The sequence below is a fragment of the Streptopelia decaocto genome, assembly GCF_964273445.1.
Source record: "Streptopelia decaocto genome assembly, chromosome: 1".
NCBI lineage: Eukaryota > Metazoa > Chordata > Aves > Columbiformes > Columbidae > Streptopelia > Streptopelia decaocto.
The window spans coordinates 117,659,207-117,683,101 of record NC_138663.1 but is presented as its reverse complement, the minus strand read 5'-3'; the positions used below and the strand labels follow the sequence as shown (position 1 = coordinate 117,683,101).

Sequence of the window (23,895 nt, the reverse complement as noted above, 5' to 3'; positions counted from 1 at the left end):
GGGCAGCTCCCGGGTGGCAGCAGCCCCGAAGGCCGGCAGTGGGGGTGCAGCACGCGTGTCCTAAAGCTCCTGAGGCCAAAGCGATGGGCCAGGAGGGGAGCGCTGCGTGCGCTGTCGAGCTGTGACTATTAAGCTATTAAATAAAGTGGAGGGAAGCACCAGCAGCCGCATTCCTTCTTTTTTTTTTTTTTTCCTAGGCAGGAGCCCCAGCGGGCTGCGTCCCTCCGGCAAAGGAGCACAAACCCTTCATCTGTGCATCCTGCTCGGGTCTGAGAGGCTCAGGCCAGCCTGCTCCCAGTAACAGAGGCCAGAGTCTGCCCAGGGACACTCCGAAGGAGTTTTAGGCTCTGGGAAACTGTACTGCCAACAACTGATGTATCTATCTCTCGGTTTTAGTTGTCCCTGGGAGTAGGAGCTTTGATGATCCCAGCGGCAGATTTCAGTGTCTAAATCTTCCTGTGGATCTAATTGTAGGTACCACAGGACTCAGACCAATGGATAAAGAGTCTTACTCTGGTACTGAGATGCTGCAGTTGGAAGGAAGGAGTCTGCAATCTTTGGTATGCAACGTGACAGTAAAGAGGCTGTTCGATCTGCACCCTGACCTTCACACCTATCACATGTCTAAAGGTTAATAAAGCTCGTGTGTGTTTGTTATAATGAATATCAGACTCAAGCTGGTTGTTCTAGGCAGTTAGTGTACGATCATTTTATCTCGGCAGGAAGGCAACAGATAGAGGACAATGTGTTTTAAAGCTGGGATAATGGCAGTAGTTAGCCTTGTCTTTGCAAAGCTCTATTTAAAAAGAAATCTATGGAGACAATTACCTTCAGAAGACGTGTGACATCAATCTGCTCTCAGGGCTTTATTCCACACAGACTTGTTCATGCTTAATTTACGCCAGATTAAACTAAACAATTGCTTACTTTGAATGAGAACATCTATGTATAAATAAATCAGGAATAAGAAATAGCTGTTTGTAGAGACAAACCCTTAGGTCACCTGTGTCACCCAACAATACACCTCTATCTGACCTCCTCTTCCTGGCTGTCATCCTAACTTGTTCCTTGCTTTGATTTGGGACTTCAGCTGTAACTGGATCAGGGTGCGGAGCTCTCTCAAGGAGCTCCACTTAAGTTGAAGTGATTTGGAGAACAAGGGCCTTGGACACGGTATCTTCTGGAGGTGTGCATGACTTTGTTCCAAATAGCACACTGGATATTTTATTGTACTAATGATACACTATCATTCAAACTCCTGTTTCATTGGGAAGATGGTAAAAATTGTAAAACTAAGCGAGTTAGAAGAAACACAAATTGCACTTGGTTGGCAGTTGAGTTTAAGCAAGAAGTACGTCGCATACCTTCTACCTTCACTGTGATTTGAGAGTTAATTCAATGAACACCAGCAACAAAGGAGTGAGAGCTCATGACAGAACATTAAAAGAGCTGATCCAAGAGAATTTTGTCTATTTAAGTGCTTTCAAAAAGACTCGACCTAAATGAATTTGACATTTAAGATGCTTAGAGAACTGACTGTCTGGACTCTGAGCTTGTAGTTGGTGAAGCATAAAAGGCTGGAAAAGGGCACCAGAAGTGCTTGTCTTCAAGAGGCAGAAAAAGGAGGTGGCAAAAGAATTTCTAGAAAAGAATTTCCCTGACTAAAAATAAATAAATACATAAAATGTGCTACTAGCTAGTCAGGCTGACAAATAGTCAATACTAGGTTTAGTGAGAACAAATAATGTGAAACCAACCTAATATATCTTTTTGTGGCAAGGTAACCAGTCTTGTCTAACTTTTCCTCTCCCATGCATGCACCTGAGCACGATCATCACAAAGAAAACTCTCTTCTTACTCTGTTTCATTGTCTGGCAGTATTTTTCAGTCCTTTCAGAGAACAGGATTTAATCCAGTGCTTTAGCCTCTTCTTTTTAGAATGAAAGCCTTATAAAGGGCTGCTTGGAGTGTATGCAGTCAATCAACCTGGAGCTTTAAGAGACTGTGAACAGACAGCAGATGGCAACTATGTAATAACTTTATCACTGATACAAAAGAGCACTAATTTGCAACTTGCAACTTTCCAAAAGATAAAAAAACCACGTGTCTATTCGCCCACTCTGCAAACATTTAAGCTATGTTTAGGTTTTTATACACGAACAGTGCAATACTACAGCTGGCTTAAGCTGATCTAAAACTCCATTGCCTCTGCAGAAGGCTGTGGTCCCACCTTTGTGTCAGTGCAAGTTTTACTTGCACTCACGTGGTTGAACAGTAACTGAATCAGCTCAATGATCTCACTTAAAAAAAACTCCCTCAGTTTTCAGACAGATGAGAAAACTGGCTTGACTTACCAGATGCTTGTTCATGTCAACAGAAAAGGAGGCGAGTAGGCTGGAAGCAAACTACTTCCGAGGAGGGTGATGAAAGGGGCATGGTTGCACATCATAACAGATGCTGGAGTTCCTTGCTAATCTTGTTTAAAGCACACCCTCGCAAACAACTGGAAGTGTGGTGTGGAGGTAGAAATGAGCAGTAGGAAGAGGGTAGGAATTCTTTAACTAACTTTTCCACTGATTAAAAAAAAAATATATATACAGTGCAGGTAACCCTACTGAAGTCAACTACATACTCCAGCTGGACTGCTCCCAGTGTCCAGAGTCAGGCATATGCATCAATTTTTGCTTGTTCAGAGCTTAAGTTAATGGTAGCTCTGCCTGCTCAGCACCCAAAGAGTCAATTCCTTCATAAATTGATTTGAATGCACAAAAACAAGCCATGAATTAAAAGGCAGGCTGGGAACCGTACTTGGGTCTTCATCAGCGTGTTTCTAGTGCTTGTGACTGTGGTAGCTGAACAAATCAGAACACAAGGTAATAAAAATCATGTGGCTTCCTTGTAAGGCTGAGAACTCTTCTTTAGAGGCAGAAGACTGAGGCACATAATAATTTGCTGGAGAAGAAATAGACTCCTTGCTGTAGAGACAGTAACAGAACTTCCTCTGTATTTTATGTGATCTAGTAAGGAAACAACTGTTTGGGGGCTTTAGGAAGGTTTTTCAGATATTACTTCTAATACATCTTACTTCATGGACTTATATGCCAAAAATCAAACGAGGGCAACCACTCCTCTCTCAGATGCTACACTTTAAAGTCCATGCAAAATAACAGCACTGCTTAATGATCCAGTTTTGAGATTTTTTTTTTTTCAAAAGACAAATATTGTGCTTTTTCATAGCTGCTTTCTTAGAAACTACTGAACTATTTTTGCTGACATTCTTCCTCCATAAGGATAATAAAAAGCTCTGCTTTCAGAACCTTATTTGACAATTATTAAACAATCCAAATATTACATATATCTCATTAGCAGTTCTGTTTATGATGGTATAGAGCCTGTGCAAAGTGAAAAAATACAAATAATAATTTTTTTTTTTTAATTGATTACATTCATGTAAGCAGTGAATGACTAACACAGCTGTTTCTGTGGTATTAAGGAAAAGAATGCCTAGTTTTAAATTTTTTTTCTCAAAGCCCTGAGAACAAAAAAGGTGTTCTGCATGAGTTCCTCAAGCTCCGTCTTGCTCTGCCTCCTGGCAGGCACCATCATTTTAAAGTACATTTTAAGGCACGTTTTTTCCGCTGTTAGCTGTGCTGCAGGGCACCATCTCCGAGGTCATTATCAAAGGGTTTCTTTTGTCAGCCTGGCAGCTGTCTCCTCTTGCCTCCACAAAGCCAAGGGCTAGTTTGGTCACACCGAAATCCACAAAGGCCCATGGTGCCAGAGCCGCAGCGAGACATTATCCTGGTTCTACAGACTCCAGTGGACCTGCGCCAGTTTACCTTATCGGATGATCTGGCTCCATGAGAACAAGTCCCCAATGACTCACGTCCACCTCACACCTGGTGTTCATGGGAAGAAGTTGTTTTTCAAGCTGGGTCCCACAAATCCCAGCAAATAATGTCTCATTTCTCATAGAGCTTCTGTCTTCTAGGAGGCACTGGATAAAGTATGTGTTCAATGAAGATACTTGCTTAACACGTACCCCATGTCACACTATGTGGTGGGACAAAAAGGCAGAGTGTGCCAGAGCATTGGGTCAGCAGGCATGCTCCACAGGCACTTCTGTGGGACAGCACTTGCTGGAGAGAAAGCGACTTCAGAATCATGCTGAAAAAAATCAGCAGAAACAAAAATCTAGTTTTCAAACTGAATAGTACAAATAACTAGCATTAAAAATGTATAGTTTGGTATCAAAATAAGGGGGGAAAAGCCTCTTTGCACCAAAGTGCTTTCATTCAGATAGATATTTTGGTTTGCTTTGTACATGCATACCAGCATCTTGGAATGCTACTGTAACACTGAAATCTTAATATAAAAATTGAAAAAACTCTGAAGAAACAACTTTGAAATCCATTGTTGCTAACTTATATTGCCTAGTAAATACACAAGTGTTAACAAAGCTTCTGTATAGAAACTTATATATGAATGTAAATTCTAAACTAGATGCTCGATGAGAACAAGGATGTTACTTTTTAGATTAGCAGCAAGGCCCTTTTGTGAATGCAAACACTGAATAATAATAAGGAACAGGTACCTAAGCAGCAGTAGAATAAAACTCTGGAGTGTCATTAAGCAGCACAAAAAGGGAAATGATTTTAAAATACCAGTTAAAAAAATAGGTCTCCCTTAACAAATTATCATCCCATTGTATCTGTCCCCACAATTGATTTTGTCTTCTAAAATGTATTTAATAGGCTCACAGGAAGTTGTAGAAATTTAGAACTTACAGGTCATACCCTTGCCCTGCCAGTGTGGTTCCACAGCTCAAGTACAAATATATAATGCCATGTTTAAATCTGTCATGTGAAGCCCTGAATGGGCTTTATGTAAATTAATCTTGGTACCTGCAACACAACTTGCACCGAAGGCAGCAACCTCCAGATCTGATCCAGCAGGCATGAGATGGAGATCTGCCCAAAGGAGTAAATTGTTGGATATTGGATTAGAGGATTCTGGTAAGCTATTGAAAAAGATCTGGAAGAGGCTCCTCTGTATTCTGGTTGACTAATACTTTCCATTATAAAGGACTCTTTCTCTGGGAAGCATTAACACCTCTGTTGTTTGTTGCAGGCCTTTGATATTTAGCAGGAGAAATCCCAGAGGCTATAGTGGTACCTATGCATTGCCCAGAGAAACGTGAGTCAGTTTTACCCCTATTGTAAAGTATTAAAAGTGCTGTGTCTCTGATTCATGCACACAGGCAGATAAAATCAGACTGCCACCCACATCTCTCTCACCTGCCCCCACTGCACTGATGGCTCAGCTGCTCTTGAAACAGTGGCTGAATTGTCACAAATTCCAGTCTGGCATATTTAATAATACTAAAACCTGAGCACAAAGATCTCAGCTGTCTGCAAAGCAGGAACTTTAAAGGCAGCAACAAGGTACACAGCTGTGGGAGGGGATTTGTACTGCCGTCACATTTAATCTGCCTGTTTTCGTGACAGGGGCCTTAAATTCCTTTCCTCTCTCCGACCAAGATTGCTAAGCATTGTAGACAACCTGGTTGCTAGGCTGAAGCAGAAGCAAACACTGCTGTCTGAGCATGGTGCAGAGGTGTTACTTAGAGCTCCATCCAGCAAGCTCCACTCCAATTCCTAATGCAGCCATAGCACAGACCCTTCACTTGGCCCACTGTCCCTGTGCTCTTCGTGACAGCTTTTTGTGAGGGCAGAAGGAACAGTTCATGTAAAAGTGTAACAGCTCTTATGCTGATGCCACCTCCTCAACCACTCCTGCTAGCCTTTGTGAGAGCCCCAGGCAGAGCATGATGGTCTTCCAGCTGTGGGGATGAGAGGAAAGGAGTCCTTTCCCTTTCTTTTCCTTTTCCTTTTCCCTTTCCCTGGCCCCATGCACTGCTCTAGCACATCCTCCTTGTCCTCACACAGCAGCAGTGATGGGCAGTTGGGTGATGAGGGGCCAGTTCATGGGAGACACTTTTCTACAGAAACAGTATAAATCCTCCCAAATGGAGGTGCCACAGAATCCTTGGGATTACACCACAAGCTCACTTCCATTTCAGATAGCCTAGTTTTGCTCAAACTATTCCCAATCTGATACCCCATTCTGCTTGGCTGGGGACTCAATCATGTGCAGGCCAATTGCTTGTCCTGGGCTCTCAGTATCAGTTTGTCTGCGTAAAGGAATGAACATTCAGGAAGCAGTGGTGATGCAATACTGCTTTGCTGACGTGCTGAAAGGTGCTTGTAAAGCGGTGCAGCTTTCTTCTCAGGGAAGACCTCTGGGTCCTCACGGGACGCTGGCTTGCAGTAGCTAATCTATGCTAAGTTAGTCATCTAGCTGACTTCTCATGTGTGTAAATCTTCGGCATTTTGGTTGGAGGGCTCATTCAGTTCTTGTTTAAAAAAAAAAACAACAAAAAACCAAAAAAACCAAAAATGTTTCAAAAATTGTAAGTCACTTTAACTGTGATGAAAGATACCTGGCTTTTTGTCTATGCCCTTTATACAAGAATCAAATAGAAGTCTTTGCCAAGTACTTTTCCTAACAGTTTAGTATAACTATGGCTATGTGGAATTATTTATGAAAATACAATTAGGTACAGTTAGCTATGCTGCCAATATTATTAATTTACTTTCTCATCATTGTACGTGCAGCACCCAACAAATGACTGTAAAATTTCCCCTATAGCAAATAGTACGTAAATCCTGAACTCAGTTCTATTAACATCTTTAGCTGTTTTATTTAGACATAAACCTCTTTTTTATCTAAATGTATTCATTTAATGATACACTGTAGCTCATAATCCCCTTATAATAATGTGTCTCTTATAACTCTTGAAATAATTTTAAAGACACTAAGTAAAGCTAAGAAACCTGCCAAAATTGTAAATTTTTATATACATCTGACAAGCTGTTGTCTCTAATAAATAACATAGTGGGCTACTGAAAAATAGGATGTTTTACCTACCAGTTCAAACTGTCTCATACATTGGCTCAACACTTTACCCATGGGCTATATTTTTTAATAAATACCGCCCCCCCCCATATATATATTCTATATGAATATACAGAACTTACAAGCTTCTTCAAAAGGCTATATATGAAAGTAGCATATGTGCATAATATTGTCTGTATCTTGCATATATTCTCTAAGGACATTAGAATAATTTAACATGAAAGCGGAGAAAACACAATATTATATACAAGATTTGACAAGGATAAAAATGAAGACTTTAAAACACATTTAGTTTAAAAAAATAAACTTCTTCTGAAGAGCATAGTTTTCACAGTAAAAAAATCCACAAAAAAAGGTTGTTTTTCTAGAAAGCTGTCTGAATTCCCAAGCCCAGTTCCATTTCTACTTGTTTTTCCTTTACATTCACTGGTCTTGCTTCATCGGTTTAGGAGAAGTACAACAGCATTCAAACAGCTGTACGGTAGTTTGAAGTTGAGAATACACAGGCTCTGGTGTAGAAGTCTCTGTTTCTACCAGAACATTTTCTCCAGTAGCTTGTGACTATGGCTGAAGCTGTGTGAAATGTACTTCTGCTGTTGAAGTGTCTCCTTTGCAAGAGTCTCCTCCTTCTCTTCCAAAATTGCTTGGACTTGGTGAAGACTTATTTGTTACCATCTTGTTATTAGGAGCCTGACCTAAATCTGTGACAGCATTATGTACTGCTAAATTCAAACTCAAATGACCCTCATCATCTTCTTTCAATCTAAAGGAATAAAATTAAAAATATTGAAAATTCGAGCTACAAAGACAGCATTTACAGCAGAACATAAGAATAACATGTAATTAGATTGCTAAAACTAAGAATGTCAGCAATTAAAAGAAAAAATAGATTGCTAGTTTTCACGTGGCACTCAAACAAAATACACTCTATGTGAAGGAACACCTGCAAAAGGGTTCCAAAAAGTATTTTTTATCAAAAACACATCACTTAACAGAAAATAAGAGATACGTATTCATAATTATATTTTATTTGCTGGATTTTCTTGTCCCAAAATGGAGAGTATGGCTTGTTTATACTACAGAAGCTGTTGATACATTTATGTACTCTCTTTGGTGGATACAACTTGCAGGCTCAAAAAATTCCTTTCGACAATCTAGGTTACAAGATTTTAACACTGGTAAAAGCTAGAAAAGCAAAAAGACTTTTTTTTTTTTCCCCCCCTTGGTTTTACCACCTTTACACAAGGTTTTCCATCATAATAGTGAAACCTAAGTAGTTGTTTCACTCTCAGAATGTTTAAAACTGAACTAAACTTAAGATAGCATTTAACTAAACATCTGGATGTCTTAATCAAAACATGAAAAAAATAGCTTATGATCTAAACAAGAATCAACTGGTAACATACCTGAAATGAGAATGACTGCTGAGTTCATGAGCTTTTCGAAGATGTAGCATCAATGTATAACTCCAGGAGAAACATTTCTGACAGATGTGGCATTTGTATTTCAGAACGCTGTTACTCTTGGAAAGAAAGGCTGTTGGAGTCATTGAAGGCTTGCATGTATATATATATATATATATATATATATATATATATATATATATATAACAAAAAAGAATTCTTTGTTGAAAAGGGGAAAACCACACTAACTAGCGGGAAACCTTTTTGAAGTTAACCTCCTAAAATGTTTAAAATTTATGGGTTTTAGAACTTGTCTGATTTAAGGAACCCCAGTGAACATGGAAATTCTCTGCATTGGCCATCAGTGCTGCAGATATGTCCAACAGCAGTATGACACACAGCTTTCATGAAAATATATACATTTTACAACATAAGAGTGATCCTAACTCAGAAAGATGAAGAAACAGGCAACAAGTGTGCATAAACTAGAGTGGCCAAAACTGCGTTTTAATGTTGTGGCCAGACTCACCTGATTAAATGTTATGTAAGCTTTACACACTTTATAGTCTCTCTATTTTGAGGTAACACACTAGTTCTAAGGATGGAGCACCAGCATGAGGAGAAAGGTGACACTGGATTTTAATCCCTGAAAGGGGGTGGGGTTGGCCAGAGTTCAAGACTTTCAATAAGCAACTGCACGCACCTAAGGTAAGCACCAAAATCTATAGGAAAGGATGAGTCAGGTATTTGCATAATACTTGCAAGAGTCCAAGAAACGTGTGAAAATAAATACTTGATTTGACGGAAAAATGAAACATTTCATTAATTCACAAGAAACTAAACACACATAAATTTGTAACTTTAGTCTCATTTATAGCAATATATTCTATTCTGCTATTTAATATACTCACCACATGCACTCTCTTGTAAGGCCTTCTCAAAGTTTGTAAAGTCTGTGAAGTAAAACCACATCCTTCAACATCACAGCTGTAGGCATCTGAATCATTGTGTGTTTCAACATGTTTATGCAGATCATACGCATTCTTAAAACTGAAAACAAGGTAAAACAAATAACAGATATAATAGTACAGAGAAGTAGTCTTGTGGTTAGTGTTTAGGACTGGGAGGTAGTAATTTTTGGCTCTGAGAATGGCAAGTGAAAGCGGAAATGTGTAAATCTCTACCTCAGTTTTTCCACCTGTGTAAGGGGGATAGTACAGACATCTCTTTGATGTGCTCTAGATTTCATTTTCCATTCCCTCTTTCTTCCCACACATCCACGCCATGCCCAAATCTGGGTAATTTTTCTACAACCATGTTGCAAGGCATCACCCTCTCTTTCTGTTCACACAGTGAAAATTCTTGCCCATTATCCATCAGGCACTTCATCCTCCCTGGTCTAGAAATTCAGATTATTTCCTTCTGTCCGCCCACAGTGTGAACGCAAAACTACTTAAATATTTGTTCACTTTATCCCACTTCCAGTATACAAATGCTAGGCCTCTCATCCTCTCTGGCAAAGTTAAACATAATTTGTCAATGCTTATATATTCAACTTGGTCTATCACATCACATCACATCACAATGCCACTTTTTTTTTTTCTTTTTACATTATTTCATGGCTTTGTGGCATCCTATGGTGAAAGCAGAAAAGAAACCACAACAGAAAAATATAAGTGAATACAGCAGAAGGTATAGTAAGCCTGCGGCAGAAAAATCATTCAAAGGAGAAGACTGTGACTCTCCCAGCAAACAGCAAGCAATCATGGTAAACCCCACAGTTTAAGGCACTACTCCTATACATTTCAACTTGCCGTGATGACCATTTCATAGTACACAGTGTCCTGCCAAAAAAATTCACCTTTTAACACTACTTGCACCAGAAGTTCATGAACTGCAATGTCTTGGCAGCTGAACACAGATGAGCATATTAATCTATTAGATTTCTGCATTTAACAGTTGATTATTTTTGTGGTTGAAAACTTTTATTTCTTCACTAACTTCTATGTAAAATACTAACTCGATTCTACAGTTTTGCTCTCATAGCTATGAGCCTCAAATTTTCTTACCTGCTGTCCCAGAGGTGACAATGGAAGGGACGTTCATCACAGTGTTGGAATCTGATGTGTGCCTTCAGCAAGGAGACACTTGTGCATACCATATGACAAAAAGCACACGTAACATGACTAACTAGAAAATATAGTACAAAGAACAATACTTTAAGTTCTGTACCACAGCTTCACCAGAACATCGTCTGCTATGATATATGACAAAAAGTGCATTAAAATATCATATTAAAATTAACAGATTGTAATACATCTGGGAATAAAGTGTACAGAGGAAAAAAATACAAAAATGGAATGGAGATACAGTGAAGTGAGTAGTGTAATAATGGTCAACCTTACAACGTTTCAAACTATATTCAAAAAATAGACGGTAAGGGAAAAAAACATAGAGGATCACGTTTCACTCTCTAGGCACTTACAAAAAGGATTATTATCATCTTGCCCTTGGCATTTTGGGAGGATTTCTAAGAGGTGCGTGCTGTCTGGAGGCCTTCTGACAGACAAGCACTGGCAAATCTACTTTTAGTGTTTAAGGTATTACCACTCTTCAAAAAGGTGGCAGAAGGAATATGTGTCTGTCCTCCGCCTCCCCGTTTCACATTTGGGTATATTTGCTTAAGGCAAAATAATGCTTGGTGCCAGCGACGCTGCCAGACTACGAACTACAATGGCTGAGACGCAGGTTTGCTCTGACGACTCTGGAACCGAGGAGAACCTCTGGTTGATTGGCAGGCAGGAGTGTAACATCTTAAGCTGAACAAATGCTTGCTTTGCTGCATATGAATCAGTGACCTAATGAATGCAGTAGGAAGAGCCTTAGTAAAGAAGTTTTGGATTTAGACAAAATCTGTTACATTAAGGACCTTGAATGAAAACACTATCTTATAATCAGCCCAGTGCTTTACAAGTGGCCAAAGAAAAACATGCAGTTGAAGTGCTCATGTTTTCTCAAAAAAAGGAAGTACATCTAATGTATTGTAACTATACTGGAATCACTCCCTGCACAGGCACTTTTTCCTCATAGTTTGTCTTCAACCACAAGATTATTTTTTTTTCTCTCCCTAAAATAATTAGCTTCATATGGAAAGCTAATCTGGAATAACTTCTGCAAAACTGTATCAGCAAAGTTCAGCAATCTCTTGAAAGAGGAGTATCCAACAGTTTAGTTAGTTGTCTGGCATGTAAATGTGTCCACGTAGGGAATTATTTCAGAATACCTAGAGCATTTACATTCACATCACAGCTTATTTCAGAATAATTTCTTATAAGTAGGCAAGTTCTTTAGAAAACAATTTCAATATTTATCTATACCAGCTATTATGAAATATGCTGGGGTAAGAATCTGAAAATGTCATGTCTGCACTGGCAGTCTGAATTAACATGCAGACATGTACGCTGCCAGAATTTTTAAAGAAAGCTGAATCATGAACCAGGGAAGTAAATGCCTCTAATAACTGAAGGGATTTAGCTTGTGCCTAAACAGTTGGACCCAGGAATGCCTCCCAGCTCCCTCAGCCAAGTTCACATTGCAGCTGGTTTGCTGTGGCTTACTGGCACCTGACACAGGTTCACATCACCTATGTTCAGCCACCTTGTGATTTTCCCTGGCTGTGCAAATAGAACATGGTCTGAATTATCAGGGGACAAGGACAGCCAGGCACATTGTACAATTTACAATGGTTTAGGTGCAGCCAGAGTCACCAGAAACAAATATGTCAGTTAGCCACTTGCTTTATTTAATATATCAAATCTATCTTAATGTGTATTATGCTTTAAGAAAAGCAACAGCATATTTAAACTGCTTCATTAGCTAATAAAAACAAAACAAAAAGTTAATTTGTATTTATTTCCAGTTTCTATCTAAAATTGCGAGGAAAAGGAATAGAAATATTCTAGTTAACAAAATAAAAATAATCCTCTGTTTTCCAATATAAAATATAAAAATTAAGATACTTTAGTTAGATGCATGCCAACTATAAAACCATTAAAATACAAACATTGTCAGTTCTGGTAGTTCACAGTAAGCATAAATCAAATGCATAGCTGTTTAAGCATCAATGTGTTGACTTGCAGACAATAAAAAGTCATGTTTCTTTAAGAATGCAACTAGAAAGTAGAAGCTACCCTGACTGAGCAAGCCTGCACAAAGCTACTTGTATGTTTGTACAAACTAAATGACTGGTGCCCAAGTCTGGCTACATGGTTCAAATATTCCTGTTCCCAAAGCACAGACCCACCCGCCTCTCCGCTTCCGCATTTCCTGTATGTCCAACAGCAATATCACATGTTTCCTTGTGCTTGGATGCTGTAGGATTCTTTCCCAGCAAGTCATAGCTGTTGTAGTATAACTCGTGGGAATAATTTGGGGACCTGAGGGAGATTGTGGTTAGGTCAAGGAAGGACTACACCATTTGAGTGAGGCCAACTATGTACAGCAAGGTGAGTAGAGGCGCAGGCCAAGCTAAAACACAGCTTTGGCTTTAACCATGCCCCTGGTCGTGAAAGCAAGTAAACAGGGATGCAAGTGAAGAACAAGCATCTGCACGGGAGCTACTGCAAAATAGGAAAGCCTCTTAAACTTATCAGAAGGCACGGAGAATGGAATTGCCATGCTTCAGAGAGACTGGCAATGAAATTCCTACTGTCCAGTATTTGTAACATAGTTGCCCTAGTTCCATATATTAATTTTCTTAGCTGATATAATGATACTTATAATAACTCTGCAGTTTAACAAACCTGTTCTGTACAAGGTGACCTTGAGAAAAGTACTTTTTATTTTTCAGAGCTCTGACTTACCATGTCCCCTCATGTGATCTCGTAGAAGCCTTTCATTGGCAAAATGTTTCTGACAGTTCTGGCAAACAAATATTCATTCTGAATTTAAATACAAACTATTTAGTGGCAATACAAATAACTTAGGAAAGATTTATTAATTAATAACCTATAGCTGCCAGTGTCATGAATAAACTAACAAAGCATTGAGACAGTTTAAATATTCTTCTTCGTTACCAAACTCTTCAGATGAAAATTTAGTTTAGGCTTAATGAAAATGATTTTTTATCAGTGAGTTAATTGTATCCTAAACAGAACAACAATCTGTGTTTTGAAATTTGAGCTCTTCTGTCAATTACCTAGAATAGACCTACTTTCCATCACCGAAACATCCACAGTTCTTAAATATATTTCAAACACTTGAAACCAGGAAAAAACAAGCACCTCTCCCTTCCTCTTTAGCATGCAGGAAAGTTTGCCAACTAATACAGAGTTGATCAAGGTCGGGAGTGTTCTGGTGAAGAAAATACTTACTGGAAAAGCAAAACTAAAAAGAAAAATTTGCCTTTTGATTTGAAAGCAGTTAGATGCTCATAGGGATCACTTGCATAGATTTTTGTAATCCAAGCCTGGCGTCTGTGGACTTTCTCTCTTCGATAGTCAAAAGCCTTTCCCATTCACAGGCAGTTTCCCAGTGTCAAGGGAATGTCCTACCGGTGCCATGAGCACTAAGGGAAGAGAGGCAGTGAGGTGTTATAGCTGCCAAACAAGTAGCTTTTCTGCTGAAACATGGATCTAAGGGTGTTCTGTTGCTCACTTTCTTTACCCTAATTCATCAGATGTGCAGAGTCAAGAGAACTTCTATGCTTTAGGAAAACAACTGTCTTCCTGGAGCAAAGGATGTTTTCATGCACCTGACTTCTACAAAAAATAGAAATATTTATGAAATTACATGTCCACGTTATCACAAATCACCTTAAATGAAAATCCCTTATAAACAGAAATTAATATATCCACTTACTATCTTCTGAAACTTGTTTCTTCACATGGTCAAAAAACTTAGTGTTATTCAAGAACATTCCTCCACAAGTAGGACATGCTACAACTCTTTCTTGTGCGGGGGTTCTTAAATGTTCCCATAATTTACGCTTTTCTTTAAGTACACCTAAATGATCTAAAACAAACAAACAAGAAAAAAAAAATCTGCACATGAGTACTGTAGTCTTTCTTATGTAGAAACAGAAAAGGCTATTGCATACTTATGTCTTACTGTTACATTTCAAGCAACACACAAAAAAAAGCTGCTTCTAGGGAAAAAAAAAATAATCAGACTGGTACTATTACAAACATCACATGACATTAAGCCCACAAATATCCATGCCGAAGCCAGATTATTTGTTACTAATCAGAATTCTTCAAGACATGTTGGTCATGTGTTCCTCTTATGAAAATTTCAGTTTTGAATCAGCAGAGAGCATGCTACTATACTTTCTATTCTCATGTATCAAAGATTTTACCTCCACGTGTGTGTTCATACAGCAGAACAGAGATAACATTCTTTAGTACTTCTGTTGCCCCTCCCCATCACAGAACTCCAGCAATCTGCATGGTCTCTGGAAAATCAGGAGAACAAGATGAGGCAGTGAGTACATGTCAACTGTACATCTCCATGAACTCTGCTCACTGGCCTTTTTTTTTTATCTTTACATTTTCTGTCTTAACATACACGCTCACACAGTAGTTAACAGCAAGCAATCTGCTATGCACCGAACAATCCTTGCATATAAGTAGCTATGTGCTCATATCTCTTGACATCAAGAACAGCTTGGTACTGTGGACATAGTGTAAGTTTTAACAGTAGAAGTAGAAAGCTGGGGCTATTGACATGTGGCACTTAGGGGGAAAATGTCTAGTATGTGAACATACTGGTGTAAATGAAGCTAAAAAACTACTTTCAGGAGTAACTTCAGACAGATGTGAAGGAATTGTGTACCCTGTCACATAAGGAAAAGCAGCCATTAGTCTCTCTCATCTACCTAACAAAGATAACAGCTATGCAGAAAGCTACTCCCCTTGCAGAGCAGCCCACTCTTGCTGTACCCTTACAAATTCAAACAACCCAGACCACCAGCTGGTACACTGAGTGTCCCTGGAAAAGACTGATCACTTCCCACCTGTTGTCCCAGTTCCATGACAACTGCTTCCTCACAGAAGACCTTACTGAGACCTTACTGGCCTGTGCTTGCTTGTTGAAAAAGTTGAAAGTTGTCTTTCACTGCCTGGACATTATGATTCACTTTCAAGTGCATAACACCACCCTGAATGTCAAGATCTCAGACTACAACATACCCTGTAAGACTCGGGACCTATTCTTTTGTTCGGAGGCAGGATCAATTATACCTTGGTCTCAAAAGAGGTCTTCTCACTTCCTCAGTGATAGACAATCTCCATAATTTCAACAGGCAACCGCTACAGTATTTTAAAATACCCTATTAAAATGGCTTTCCTAACTTATAACTTGCACTTCTCTTGTTAGAACTGAAGCTCATCACTTCTCATCATTTCTAGCACAGATATGGAGAATAGATGATTTAACTCTTCCTAGCAGCAGGGCATTTCTTAAACATATCAGAAGACATACCATGTACCTTTTCTTCCACATTTCCTTTTCCCCCATTCTGTTATTTAGCCTGTACAGTCAGAGGAGTCCCTTCACATGTCATAATGGGCTGTTATTTTCAACAGCTATAATCACAGTGATATGTGATTTTTGTTCCTCTCAGGACTACAAATTCTACACTATCAAGATACAGGAGTGAGTTCCACAGCCAAAAAAAAAAAATAGTGCTAATCTCAAATCTAAAAATTGCTAATCTCGAGAGGGAAAGGAACAAAATGATGTTGCCTTGTACCCACTGATGGGATTTTGTCACCATTGCAGTGAACAGCTAACCCCAAAAGTAACTTTAACCCATAAATTGAAAAGACATATATCTAAGGAGGGTCACCAACAGGATTCCAACTAAGCCCGGACTTTGCTGACACATTTTACAAGACATAGCCAAACTGATTGGTTTAAAGCTAGCACAGAACGATCTATTCCAGGACCTGAGTTCCACAAGTTGTCTCATTATTCTTCAGCAGAAAGTCTTTTCTTCTGGAGAGGTTCTGCTAATACACTGTGTAGCTCTGAAGCTGAATGGCATGCAAATCAAACAGCAGTTCATAGTTTAGCCCTTACTCAAACAATCAAGGCATCTGCTATGAAAGACTGTCAATGGAATGTGGCTTCTACAATACAGCCAAGGGCAGAACATCAGCTTTGAAACCATGACAATGATTTAACACAAGAGGCAGCTAGCAATATAGAGAATGCATTAAAAATGCTCATTCTTATCACAGAGTTGAAAAAAAATAGGATGGTTATGTGTGTGCTTCCCTTGTTTAATGGGAACAGATAAAGGAAAGCAAAGAGTAAGCTCACCATTAAAGATTAGCATAAGGAAAACAACCCTGATCCTGAGCAGTAGAATATAAGTGAAAAGGCTGTTTGAATAGTATGTGAACTATCAACCACAGGCAGAATTATGAAGAAACCCAAACCTGGTCAATACTGGCAATTCTCAGACTAATTGGGAGCTGAGGTCATTCAACCCTATGGATGACAGGAACTATTCCACTTGATTCATGGTGCCTATAAAAGAGAAATGTTTCTGCAACTATTTAAGACAGATGAAAAAATATCTGAAGATCTCTCACAAGTTCCTATGCAATATGTAGCACTAAGTGAATTTTATAACAACAGCTGGATTGAAATACTTTTTGAAACAATTTTTTTATATAAACTATCTTTCCAGTGACAGTAAACAGCTTTCTTCTGATCTGCAACAGTTTCTTCCTCAGTAGCATAGGCATGAATAACAACAAGTTGATAAAACCACACTGGGTTATTGAAGGTAACCTAAAAACAAAATAGAAGCAAGGAAAAGACACAATATTTTTGGCAGGAAATCAGCAGACAGGAACTTTGAATTAAGTGTTTTTAGAAACCAAACAGACACCAGTAAATATTGCAGTAACTTTTAATTAACTCACCCCAACACAGGGACAATTACATCAACTACAAAAATGTAGAACATTCTACAGTATCCACCACAAAAAAACATGTACAGAATTTTCACCTACCATCTAGTAGTTGAAAAGTCTGTCTAGACTAATTGAGTGAATGCTACCCATTCTTTGGGTCAGGGATCTTTCTGTTAATGTATTTCTGTTGATTTATTTCTTTGGTATATTTTTACCTCCTCCCTTCACTTTTACCTGCTCCTACTCATAAGAAGGCTATGAGGGCAGTGCAAGTAATTCCAACAGAAATGGCAAGACTGCACAACAATTAAAGTGAATTAGGTGTTATGGACACAGCACTCCACAAGTCAGTGCTTAAGTGACAAGGGGGACTAAACCTTAATTAGCCTCTGCCTCACTCCAAATAAATCCACACCTGCAGAGTGAAAATAGACTGCATATTGCATTTTCCTCAAGTAACACAGGGTGTCATTCAGCCACATACTATCATCAGCCACAATTCAAAGTTTTCCTCTTGGTTCCAAATAATTTAACCCCTTAACCTCTCTGCTGTGCTGGCACCATTTTGTAAGGCTACACATTGAACTGGGACAAGGAATTGATCTGGCTTTCATCCAGATCAAAACACTGGGGAGAGGAAATGGGAAACATGTGAAATTCCTTAGGCTGATATTGCCACCCCTGATAGCTGCCAAACGAAAAAGGACCTGGGGGTGCTGGTTAACAGCTGGCTGAACATGAGTCAGCAGTGTTCCCAGGTGGCCAAAAAGGCCAACAGCATCCTGGCTTGTATCAGAACTAGTATGGCCAGCAACACTAGAGAAGTGATTGTCCTCCTGTACTCAGTACTGGTGAGGCCATACCTCAAATTCTGTGTTCAGTTTTGGGTCCTTCACTACAAGACAGACATTGAGGTGCTGGAGAGAGTTCAGAGGAGGCAATGAAGCTGGTGAGGGGTCTGGAGCACAAGTCTGATGAGGAGCGGCTGAGGGAACTAGGGCTGTTTAGCCTGGAGAAAAGGAGGCTGAGGGGAGACCTTATCGCTGTCTACAACTACCTAAAAGGAGGTTGTAGCATGAAGGGTGTTGGTCTCTTCTCCCAAGGAGCAAGTGATAGGACAAGAGGAAATGGCCTCAAGTTGTGCCAAGGCAGGTTTAGATTGGACATTAGGATAAATTTCTTCACAGCAAGGGTTGTCAGGCTTTGGAACAGGCTGCCTAGGAAAGTGGTTGAGTCACCCTCCCTGGAGGTGTTTAGAAGACCCATATATGAGGTTCCTAGGGACATGGTTTAGAGGTGCACTTGGCAGCATTAGGTTAATAGTTGGACTCAAGGATTTTAAAGGTCTTTTCCAACCAAAATGATTCTATGATTCTTATTTAAACACCTTTTTTTTTTTTTTTAAGAAAAAAATATAAATAAAAAAATAGATTTAGAATTATCTGGTTTTAATCATCCTAATCTTAGTAGAGTGGATTAAACTAAGCTGCTAGGCATCCTATGTGCAGAACAGAGCATTCACACAAGGAGTTAATGCAGGCAAACTACTGCATTTTAAATTTCATACTCTGATGTATTTCACAAGAGCTCCCTTAGGGAGACAAGCCCTTATTTCCTCTGAAGGGCTTGAAACATGATCTGAGAAAACCAAGGTCCTGTGTATATGAAAACATATAGGCATATTAAGGTGAATCAACTATAAGTATTGAGCTAGACTGTGATCGAAAGCCTCTTCACTTCTTAATCAGAGTAACCATATGGGTGTTAATCCCATTTTAATTTGTTGGCACCTTCTCTCTAAGTATTCTGTTGGAACTTTCTTAAACATTTTTTTTATATGTAAATAGGAGAGGAGAGAATTTTTTGGGGCTGTTGCCTGAGTCAGAAGCTTTACCTTTGGGGAAACTGAATCTGACACAGTAGGAGGCACCACAAGAGTCAAGGGAAGCTGTATAGGTGATTCTCAAAGAGAATTATATTCATAACTGTGGGAACATATTTGCAGGAGGGTGGGAAAGGCAAGTAGTTTTCCCTGCCCTCAAAGTTCTCTTTCGCAGCGTGCCCTACCCAACCTCCTGGGTCTAGTCTAGCCTGCCTACTAAGTTGGGAAACATTCTTTTAATTAATAAAATTCACAACATAGTTTGAACTTGAAAAAACATGTATAAAAAGATTTAAGAAAATGCTACGTACTACAGGATTCTATTGGCCAAACCTGCCCAGTTACATAAATAGAAAATGAAACATGAAATCAATTAACAGGAAGATTTTTCTTCTTTTTTTTTTTCTTTTTTTTTTTTTTGAAGCATGTTTTCCAAAATACTGTGCTTACTGACATACAGCAAAATCAAAATCTGAGGGCTTTGAAGTTTTTCTGAACCTCTTCATTTTTAAAATAAATAGACCAGTCAAAGCAGTATGTGAGTAAAGACTGATTGCTATGTATTAAAAAGCATTAATAACCAAAATAACTACTGTAAAAAATATGATTCCTATAAGCTATGAGCCATAATGGCAGTAAGATTTATTTGTGACAATAGTCACAAATAAAAATCAAACTATGCAAACAACACAAAAGTTATCATAAATAAAGCTCTGTATTATATGTTTAGGCTTCCAGTTTTAAAAATAAGAGAATGGGGTACTTCCATGCTTAATTCACTAGTAAATAAAAGCCTTCATTTACAGAGCTGTAGCTTCTCACATATTGGCTCAACAACAGAATTACCTCTCCATATAAAATTCACTTTCAGATTTTTATGTTGTTCCTTATTACATGCAAGGAAAACTAATTAAAAGAGAGGTATCAAAGCATTATATAAGTATAGATATTCTAAATTCAAAGCCAAAAGAGACAAATGGATATTTCTAGACATCCTGTTCAGTAATAACATACAGGTGAGGAGGCATTCGCCTTCTATATATGCTATGGCACAAATAATTTGTGAGCTGAAACCTTAAGAGGAAATTGGAAATAACTTCAGATCTAGTAAGCAGAAGGTTAGCAAAGCAAAGAATGGGCTATCACCGCCAGCAGAAAACCAAAGTAATCTCACTCCATCACTGCAGTATATTTACTCAAACATCACACTGATTCTAATTCAACAATGTGATGCATGTGAGGGATACAAGACCTATGTAAATCACCACCAGTCTGACATTCCCTTCAACAGAAATGTTTTCAGCCTCATTAGTGTTTGTTTATAACCTCAAAAAGCATAGTTTATGTCATAAATTGTTTTTATCACAACTTTGATATAAAGAAGTCATTGGTAATAGAGAACTAGGATTTAAGGATGATAATACATGAATCACTGAAAGGCCTAGAGAGACATAAAGAAAAAAGTATCAAAGGCCTTTGTTTCAATTTGTTGTTCAACATTACTAAATCTACATCAGATTTGCCCATACGTGGTTTGCAAAATTGTTTAGTTTTACAGGTTTTCTGGTTGTGCCAGTACAACACATTTCAGTTGTTTCTTCCTCACCAATATTTTATGTTTTCAGTTATATCATTTAACTCAAATTAAACAAAAACCTCATCGAACATGAAAAAAGATAATGCAGACCAGATAGACAATTTTCCTGAACTATTACTTTCTCTAAAAACTATCTTGCTCAACAGTTACACAGAAGGAGATGGTAAGAAAATGTAATCTGCAAGGCATCACACTTGTGGATGCAAAAGTAATGCTCACTAGCCATAAATAACAGCTGAGGTTCTGAGGCCAACAGTGACAGAGAAAGTTATATCAATATGATGTCACTTCTGATCAGGAATGAACACCTCCAAAAAGAAGGAAAAAAAATGTATATAGGCAGCACTATATATGTTATCATTGTTAATAAAGGTAGCAACTGCTAATCATCTTTGCTTACTTGATTCAGAAACAGCACAGTCAAAACTCAATGGATAATGATTTTATTTCATACAAGACACCAAAAAGTGGTCAAGATACAAACTATTTTTAGTTGAAACCAATCTTTGCCACATTTGGACATCAGACTTACATGAACAGCCCATTGCAAATGTCTGATTTTTGTCCCCCCCAAAATATTCCTGCTGACTATGGAAATGTCGTATGTTCTGTTGCCTTTCTTCAGACATACAATAAATGCTCTGAAGCTGTCTACAAACTACTAAGTCCATTATTTTATCATTAACTTATATTGAAGTTTTGAATATATGCTCTTAAAACACAAGAGAAGTTGCAACTTTGTCAAAAAGATTATTTTAGTCACCACAAAAAGAAAGAAAATTTGAATCGAAGGTCACAGATAAGATGCAACTATGTTGTTTACATTTTTGTGAATGCTATTGTAATAATTAGCATTATTACTTACAAAGAGAGTGGAAAACATTGTTCAGAGGTAAGATTAGCAAAAATTCCCAATAGTGAGTCAAATCCTAAGAACACAAAGGTAAAGTTAAGAAAGGAAAATATAGCAAGATCCTAACATGTTTCACTTACATCACAGTTCTCCCAATGGCAAACAAACTCCTCTGAAGTCTTTGGTAACTGATGCCAGCTACGGCTGTTCTGCAAACATGCTGGCAAATCATGGTGCAGTGCCTGTACCTGAGAACCTATGAATTTCAGTTTGGTGTGGTAACTGTGAAAACTGACATGCATTATCAGCGCTCTGGGATCTTTCGCCCCAAATTCACAACTTCTCCACCAACACTGGTACTACTCTAAACATAAGAAAGACGCAACATTTTACAGAACACTGCATGAAATCTGCAACCATGTGCCACAACAGTGAGAATGCCAGTAGTAACTTCATAATCTGCAAGTAAGCTCAGCAGAGAAGCCGGTAATTGCTATCTACAGATAATGCACTCAATAAAACTTGCAAATCTCTGTGGCAAATAGGTTTTCCACTGTCTCACAACTGCAGCAATACTAGAGTGCTTTGTACCTTAAAACACAACTTTTTACAGAAAGGCACTTCATAGATTCATTAGGAAAATTTTGTCAAAATAAGTATTTTCTTAGGTATATATTATGACACTTCTTAGCTTAGGTCATGGAGACATTGTTAATGTTAGTCTAATGCTACTTTTTTCACCTTTAATTAAAGCTCATTCACCTTTAATTAAAATGTCTACACCTGTAATTATACTTGATTACAGTCTTAAGAATAAAGAACAGGATGCACAGGGGCCAAAATAGCTATATTAAAAAATCTAGTATATTATTGCTGTTACATCCATAGAGACTGCCTATCATTTTCTGCAAAATCGGATTTTTTGGTTTTCCTTTTAAGTATACTTAATACTATTAAAAAGATGTAAAATACAATACCATCATAAAATAACACTGGTGTATGTATTCAAATGAGGCAAATACCATCCAAACAATAAAAGTTTCAATTTTTCTATAAAGATTCATACATGTGCTACTTTGAACTTAACATTCTTAAGCAGCAGGCTAGTTCCCTGAAAGGGAAGAATTCTGACATTCAGAAACAGTTTGCTAAATTCTGTTTTACACAATTGCATCTGCTGAGGCCCTAATCTTAGAAAAAAAAAAAAATCCTCAGCAGAAGTTCTCATGACATCACCTCTCCAGTCTCTTTCCATATTATAATAGTAATATAGTAACAGCTATCAATACAAACAAATAAACAGGACAATCAGATACGAAGTAAAAAGCAGGTATAAGCCCTTGTCTAAAGGCTTCATGCAGCTGGGTATCAGAAAAGCTATGAACATCTGCAGTGCAGGTAAAGTGAAGGCAATTTTATTTTCTAGGCTAGGAATAATTTTCCAAGCTGCAATGTAATCTCTCTGACAGATGAGACATAACTGACCTGCTGTTTCCAGGGGATGCTGTAGGTACCCTTCCAAGTGTTCTGCAATATGATTACAAAATTCCTCCATGCACTTCCCTACAAAGGAGCATTCTTTCCATTCACATAGTAATATCAATTCAGTGTTCTTAAATTTGCTCCCAGGGATGCCATCACCCAAGATCATTAGATGTACAGAGAAGTGTTAGTTATCATATTACATTTCTGTAAATTTCTCTTGTAAAAATAGCAGTTAAGATTACATGACCCTAGATGACATGAGTGTTTTTTGGTTGGCTTTGGTTTGTAGTGGGTTTTTTTTTTTTGTTGCTTTTTTGTTTGGTTGGGTTTTTTTATCACTGGATGTGTTATTTTAAGAATTTAAAGCCATAATTTGCAAACATTTACACCTTGCCAGAAGCCACAAGTTGTAATATTTTCACGATAACCATACAATAAGAGTCTTATGATCACCATCCCAAACATCTGCTGAAGATGCCTTCATTGCAATTTAACTTCACAGCACTACTGCAAAACCTCTTTCCACATGGTAGCCGTTACCAAAAGTGTAATTCTGACAGTTCCTTTAGCCTGACATCAGTAGGGGCTCCTACTGAACAAGGCTGGTTCCATCCACCCCTTCTTGTTCTTCTGAAGATCCAGCTCCAGAGTTGGCACAGCCAGGCACTAAACGAATGAGAAAACTGATCCAACTGAAAGCTAATTTTTTGGGGGGAATGATCAACAGACAGCTAAATCACTCTTCTGCTCAACTTGATACATGTTCATATCAG

The 23,895-nt window shown here is 38.3% G+C and overlaps 1 protein-coding gene across 1 annotated transcript; it reads right to left on the bottom strand.

Moving 5' to 3' along the window:
- Nucleotides 1-7,163: 7,163 nt before the first annotated feature.
- Nucleotides 7,164-23,288, bottom strand: LOC309453138 (histone H4 transcription factor-like; the record flags this gene model as incomplete). The annotated part of the gene is given in 8 exon segments (XM_082076347.1): nt 7,164-7,741; nt 8,385-8,533; nt 9,296-9,431; nt 10,451-10,571; nt 13,244-13,316; nt 13,320-13,321; nt 14,241-14,393; nt 23,123-23,288. Coding segments are annotated over 8 exon segments (1,002 nt in total). The 3' UTR covers nt 7,164-7,539.
- Between the last annotated feature and the right edge of the window lie 607 nt (nt 23,289-23,895).